General features: G+C 38.5%; 1 protein-coding gene across 1 annotated transcript; it reads left to right on the top strand.

The window, feature by feature from the left end:
• The first annotated feature begins 284 nt into the window (after window positions 1–284).
• Window positions 285–7342, top strand: LOC121991498 (putative transcription factor bHLH041). The gene is made up of 9 exons (XM_042545491.1): window positions 285–342; window positions 489–642; window positions 2384–2508; window positions 3328–3461; window positions 3901–4506; window positions 4579–4968; window positions 5447–5488; window positions 6975–7046; window positions 7307–7342. The coding sequence occupies exons 1-9, from the start codon at window positions 285–287 to the stop codon at window positions 7340–7342; spliced, it is 1617 nt and encodes a 538-aa protein (XP_042401425.1).
• The last annotated feature ends 278 nt before the right edge of the window (window positions 7343–7620 follow it).

Genomic DNA, 7620 nt, shown 5'->3' with positions numbered 1-7620 from the left:
TTTCAGATTCCGGTCTGGATGCCATCAGTGCGAGGTAGTTGTTTTGTTTTGGTTCATCATTATCCGATTCTTCCAAGAATGACTTGTCCCAAGTAGCTTTGAGGGTCTTCTTCTTCTTGAATTTCATTGGTTTATCGTCCTTGAGATTTGGGCACTGGTGCTTGTAGTGCCCCTTTTTATTGCACTCGTAGCAAGTGATACTTAACTTGTTGGAGTTTGGCTTGATCATATTTTGAAGGTCTTTCTTGCTAAAGTCTTTCTTTCTAGTGAACATTTTCCCTACCATGTTCACAAGTTGCTCTTCTTCATCCGAGTCAAAGTCAGACTCAGATTTAGGCTCAGGTTTGGACTTGGTCTTTCTTTTCTTTGAAGACCCTGCAAAAAGGGCTATACTCTTAACCTTTTGGGAATTAGTTTGTTCATGCAGTTCTAGTTCACAAAATAACTCATCTAACTTTAATTTTGAAAAGTTCTTCAAAACTTTATAGGCATCTATTATGGATGTCCACAGTGCATTTTGAGGAAAGCAGTTGAGAGCATACCTTATCACATTGTGATTCTCGAGCTAATGCTCGATCAGGTAAAGACTGTTGAGGATGTTCTTTATTCTGACATGGAGCTGACTTGTAGTGTCACCATCCTGTATTTTAATGTTGAATAAATTATTTAAAAGTAAGTCTCTTTTAGTTAACTTTGAGTCGGTCGTGCCCTGGTGTAGTTCTATTAGCTTGTCCCACAACTCCTTCGTAGTATTGTACTGTCCGACCCGGTTCAGTTTCTCCTTTATCAGGCCGCATTGAATTATGTTTATAGCTTTGAACTCAATTTATGCCTTCTTCTTCATCCCTGAGTTCTAATTTTCTGGAAGGATGATCATGTTGTTGTTGTCCTTTAGTGTCGTGTATCCTTATCGAATGCAGAACCACTGCTCGATATCTATCTTCAGGTGCACCTTCATTCTTCTCTTCTAGTAGAAGAAGTCATCTCCGTTGAATAGTGGTGGATGCACGATGTTGTAACCTTCACTTTGGGTCATTTGGTTTTGAAATATACGAGCTTATGAGAATTTAAAGACTACATCTTGGAGTAAGTACTGTGGGTGATGAAAGAAAATAAATCTCGAGTGATGTTGTACCAATTTCGAGCAATTCGAAGAAATCATAATAAAAAAAACTTATTTGAAGAGATAATTATACTAATTTAGATATATTAAAAAAACTTTAAACTGAAATGAAAAAAAAACCCCTTGCTTATTGGTAGTTACACTAATTCAGAGCAAAAATGACTCTGATACCACTTGTAGAATCGGTGCACACATGAGAGGGGGGGGGTGAACCATGTATATTTTAAAAGCATAGTCCTGTTTTAAAATTTAAGGAAAAGTGCAGCGGAAAAACTAAATACAAGCAAAAAACACAATACTCGGTCGGTTACTTGGTTTAGAGCCTTCGGTGACTCCTCCAAAATCCACTGTCCCTCAGATTGTATCGATGGGTATCCACTAAAAATCTCTTTTAAAACCACTAGAAGAGTTAATCGAGTATAATAATAACGAAGGACAGTGTAACAGACTACATTACCTTAGCAACAATGTAAATGATAGTAATTTAAAGTTACCATCACGTGATTATCAAAGTTGAGACCCCGTGTGTTGGTGTCGGTCTGTCAGCAACAGTCAGATGTAGCAGTAGACGGTAGCAGCACAAAGACGTAGCAGTAGAAAGATCGTAGTAGGTCATATGAAAGTTATGTTCTGAATTCTGGCTAACAGTGCTTTTAAGGAGCGTTGAGGGTGTCTCTAACCCCATTTGAGGTGCCTCCAACCTCAAATCTAATCCTGAAAGATTCGGACTCAATCACCTCTACCACCTTAGGTTTCTAACCGGCCAAGGGCGCCTCTAAGCACCCCAAGGCACCTCTAAGCACTCATATGGGCCGACTCTAGCGTACTCCAGGGTGCTTCTCTACAGCGCAAACTCTATCTCTTAGAGGGCACCTCCAATGGTCCAGGGCACCTCCAAGCGCTGCTCCGAGGTGCATCCAAGCGTTACTTCAAGGCGCCTCCTCAAAGCTCTAAGGTGCCTCAGGCACTGTTCATCATAGGCTGATTTTTGCCATTTAACCTACAAAGAGGAATTAATCCACAAATCAAAATATACCATGCAAAATAAAGTTAGTATAATAATAAAATAGTATTATTAATTAGATCTTATCTTCTCAAGACTAGGATCTTGTCATGGTCTTAGTTTAGACTTCTAAACTTGACCTAAACTAGACTAGTGTGCATAGTCCAATTGGGACTCGTCCTCATTAGATCACTCTCCTCAAGTGACTTACATCACTTACTATTTGCAGTCAATTGACTTGCCTTTTGACCCACCAGGTTTTCCTACCAGTTGTCAGGTCTGCAGACTCAACTGGACTTTGGCCAGCTATCAGATCCCGTAGACCCAGCTGGACTTCCTGCAGATATCGAGTCATTCCTTGATCTATCCAACCTTCGTGCCAGTTATTAGGTCCTCAGATCTAACTGGACTTTAGCCTGGTGTCAGGTCCTCTAGGCCCGTTAATTCTTGTACACTTGATAATAAGGTTAGATAACATAACATCTAACTTTAATTTGATTATCATTCATCAAAACTTAAGTTTAACTATTGATGCTAACTGTACCAACAAAAATGACTCGACAGTTCCTTAGTTAGGATGTCTTGCGAGCATAGGGTACCTTGCCAAGTCTTCCTTTCTTTCTTCTTGCTTGTCATGACGACCTTGCCTTTTCTAGAGTATTTTTGAGGTAGTTCTCAAGTCGTTGACTCCCAAGATTGTTCTTCTTACTAGACCGATATTCCTCCGGGTGCCCTTGTGAGAGGAGGATTCGATAAAGATTGTCGTCGCAAGAGCTCTTCCATAGTGGCTGCATGATTCAACTCAGGTTCTCTACCGTTAAGGTAGGATCAGTGGCGGATCTAGGGGGGAGCGGAGGTGTGCTTGAGCACTCCCTTGCTCCCGAAAAATTCCACCAGTATGCTGTAGTCCGAGGGACAACAAGAAGGAAGACAAGCTTCAGCTCCCTTCTTTGAGCACCATCTTCCTTTTTTGTCTGGATCCGCTATTGGATAGGATTCCCCAATTCAGGCATGACGACGCAACCCCTTTCACTGAAGTAGATCCTCGCTCTCCTTGGCTTCCTTGTGAGTCTCGCATCTAAACGTCTTAGTTCAGGTTTTCCACAGACGCCACCAAAATGAATCTTGTTGAGATCAGTGGATGGGTTGACTCATCGATGTATATGCAGGCAAGCTTTTCTGTTGGTTGGATGTACATCAGGTCAGTTCCTATTGGTTGGATCTTGTCGAGTTTTCAATGCAAGGGCTCCGGTGAAGGTCTCTGACGACGGTGACTCAATAAGGGAAACTGAAATGACTGAAAAAGGATTAGAAGGGAGGTTAAGACGGACCTGGGTGAGACCCATGCTCAAATCAAATTTGGAAAGAGAGTTTTGAGGAAGAAAGTAGTGAAGAAGTGAAAATAATAATATGCAATGTACCTGTTATAACAATTACCTTATACAGGGAGTGAATTAAAAGTAATCAGGATTCCTAAAGAAAGCACCTCTTTTCTCTTCACCGAAGGGGCCATCTTTTTGTAATTGGTGGCTGTGCCATTATAACCCCCATGTTGCATTCGAGCTCAAGAGTGGTTTAATCTGAGTCCGGTCTTAGGTATGGCTAGTCAGACTCAATTTGGACACCACTTGGACTGACCGAATTGAGCTCGGCTCAGTCTGGATTCAGGCGGTCTGGCATCGTGTTGACGAAGTACTGGTCCTATCATGTGGTCCACACTCTCTCCGCCGCATCCTATAAATTTTTGAGTTATAATTTGCAGGCAAATTTGCAGTGGGACATCCAACAGCTGCTCAGCGAGGAGTTCATTCAACAATATCTAGTATCAGACTTCGAAGGAATCAGTCAACCCCAATTAGGAGACCTCGAAATCATGGCGTCTGAACGGGACCAGCTCTGTTCATTTTCCTCCTTGCTTCGATCCCTCTCAGTCGGAAGCCCCGACACTTCACCTCGTCTTCTAGCTCAACAAAGTCCTCCCTTCATCCTGCAATCCTTCAACTTCGTTGCTCCAAGAACAGAGGAGGACGAAGCAATGGAGAGAGCATTGCTTGCCCTCAATATTTCTTTCCCATTGATCTTGAACCAGCAACACATTGGTATTCAAATGGGGGCATTTAGGCCTTATTACAACAATCCATTTACTCCTGAAGAGTACTTGAAGCCCAACCGGCTGCACGGCCAAAGAATGATAAAGAAAGGGCTTCACATGCTCAGAAGAATAAGTATGATGAAATTGCAACTGGAAGCTGCGCGAGCGCAAGAATATCAGCAGCCGATGAGCAACCAATCGCAGCATGTCATATCGGAGCGAAAGCGCAGGCAGAAGTTTAATGATCATTTCAATGCTCTCAAGATGCTTCTTCCACCTGAATTAATGGTACAAATCTCAAACTACATGTTCCTTTTTTTTTTCTATCTGACACGATGAAACGATAAATATTTCGTGTAGATCAAGAAAAAGGACAAGCTAACGGTGCTTCTAAACGTCACGAACTACTTGAACCTTTTGAAGGATCAGATCAAGGAGCTCGAGGAGAGGAACAGTGCTCTAGAAATGCAGGTACAAGTACCGAAAGAAGACCAAGTTGATATGTCCATTGGCTATTCAAATGAAAGAGTAAAAGTTCAAGTTAATCGAGCGTCGGAGTCCACATCAGAAACACAACAGATTGATCTACGGGTGGTGGTGAAGGAAGACTGTGATATGATCGATTGGTTTATCCGAGTCCTTGAATGCCTCAAAGAGATGAGAGGAATGATGCTGATTTCCATGGAAACAAGAAAAGTGTCATCTGAGAATAATAGATTTGGAATAGCAAGTTTCAGGCTGCAGGTACAGGTATGCTTGCCTCAAGAATGCTTCTTTGTCACCTTCATTCCAGTCTTCCCAGATCTAATACATACTGTTCATGCAAGGATCTTAAGCATTTTTTTTTCTTTATTTTTGTATACGTGCTATCATCTAAACTATATACAGGTTTCATCTTTAGATCTAATAGATGTCATTTAGATCAATTCATTGTGGCAGTACATCTATACAGGTTTCATCTTTAGATCTAATAGATGTCATTTAGATCAATTCATTGTGGCAGTACATCTATACAGGTTTCATCTTTAGATCTAATAGATGTCATTTAGTTCAATTCAAGTACATATTATACTTTGCACATATAGTTTACATAATTAAGTATATACGTTCGTCATTTAGTTCAAGTAACTACTGCATTAACTAGTTGTTATCATTTCGTATATAGCAACACACATCCATTGTAAATATTAGTGCACCAATTAATTGAAGTAAATCATTTCTGCATTAGGTAAAGCAGGCCCTCACTCTGGTTCTATTGTTATCCAAATTGGTAATCAATTTTTTTTTTTTTGAAAAAAACATATTAACACATGCTTATGCACATGCAACATAAAATAACATTGGGCTTACATGTTTTGAATTTACTTAATAGGCTAACTAGAAAAAATCATTTACCTATTATATATATATATATATATATATATATATATATATATATATATAGAACATTGGACTTATTCTTCTTAGGGCCATATATGAACCGAACATTCATTAACAAATTTCATATTCAACTTAGTAAATAAATAAATAAAATATTTAAAATGAACAAATAAGTTTGAATTATCAAGTTTAATAATCAATCAAACAAGCAAAAGTTTTAAACAATCAAATAAGCTTGAATTGAGAGCTCGATAACATTTAAATGAACCAAGCTCAAGCCAATCTTGAACAATCATTTTAATAGATTGGTTCATTTTAGCCTCGGTATGATTCGGCTCGATTACCTTATCAAACATGTTTAAACACCTCAAACTTTAGCTCGGTTTAACTTGTTTACTGTCCTAATTCTTCATGGGTTTTCAGTTTATCTCCTAATTATGCAGACACTATCAATTCTATATATTAAAATATATAATATACATGTATGCATGATTTATGACACATTCAGTAACTATTGTTAAACTTTGACAGTATAGATCTGCCTAGGTCTAGCAAATCTACAATGAAAAAAGGGAACTAAATTACTTTGATTATGGAGAACTAATTACCTAGATATACTAAAACTTTATGAACTAATAATAATTGAGAGTACAGGCCTCTTAGCCTATCCGATAGTCAAGCATTATCTATTTATCTCTGAAATATATTATGCTGGTCTTAGGGAGTATATTCTAATGCTTTGTGTTGAAAATGAGGCTTTTTGAAAATATTTTCCAGCATTACTATAGAAGTAGATTATAGGAAGTGAGCTTAATTATGAGGACAAAAAGAAACTTATTCACTTATAAGAACTTGATGACAACAAAGTAGGCAGATACTTTCAATTTATTTGGTTCTTATATCCAATCGTATATTAATGTTTGTTAGAGAAGAATATATTTTGTAGAAGAATAACAATAAGGAAAAAAACCTAGAAGTGGCGCTTGGGGGATAGCGATTAGTGCACGACTACCGAAAGCAATCTTCTAAATCTGTTGATTCGAAAAGGAATATCAGGAAATAGGAAAATAAAACGACACTACCAAAAATATTGTTAAAACCAAAAATCTTTTCCTTTATATCAACCCAAACAATTATTTATATAGACTTCAAACCCTAAAAACAAAGAAAGGGAAAAAAATCCTAAAAGAAAAACGAAAAAAATTCTTAACATACTTAAAATTCTAAACGGACTCAAAATTCAATAATATAAAATACAAAAAATTATCCAAAATACCAAAAAAATTATCAAAAATAGTAATAAAAATCTTCGGATCCTCCTCCATCAGTCGTCTCGTGTGAAAAAAAACTCATCCTTGACTTTAGCATAATGATAGGTGGTAGCCCAGGAGGAAAACCCTGTGAAATCAATTCGGCAAAATCTCCAAGCAACTGTTGCACTTCTACTGGTAAATCAGGATCTATGTTTATTGCATTGTCCTTGCAAGGCAGCAAAGTATAGACTATGCCTCCATACCCCATACCATCTCTTGCAAAACCAACCTTGCTAGGAGGTGCAATGTCAATTTGACGAACAAATTTCTTCAGTCAATAATTGCCAGACTTAGAACAGCAACTATCATATGATTTTGAAAAAAAAAAAACAATCCAACTGATGATGGAAAGACATCAATGTTGGTTTCATCATCTATCACTGCTTTTCTCGTAGAAACTGGAGCTTGAGCAAATTGAAGCTCGTTCATAAAAGAGGTTCCAAATAATGCTTCAAGGATCATGAACATCTCATAGCTGAATATTATTTCAGTAATCTTTGTTGGACCCCGTGGTGGTTTTGATGTGATCAACCAAGTTAGGTTGGGTCCTGTTTGATTTTGATCCTGTGTTTAAGTGTGCATGAGCTTAGGAGCACAGGAAGTCGAGCGGAAGACGCAGCTAGCGAGAAGGACGGCACAGGAAGGGAGCCGACGGGGGCGGTGCGTCCGAAGAACGAAAGAGCTGCGGAAAAGTACACCGGTGGACGAG

The sequence above is a fragment of the Zingiber officinale genome, chromosome 6B (genome assembly GCF_018446385.1).
Source record: "Zingiber officinale cultivar Zhangliang chromosome 6B, Zo_v1.1, whole genome shotgun sequence".
In the NCBI taxonomy this organism is placed as follows: Eukaryota; Viridiplantae; Streptophyta; class Magnoliopsida; order Zingiberales; family Zingiberaceae; genus Zingiber; species Zingiber officinale.
The sequence above is the reverse complement of the archived record's forward strand: the minus strand, read 5'-3'. Positions and strand labels throughout refer to the sequence as shown.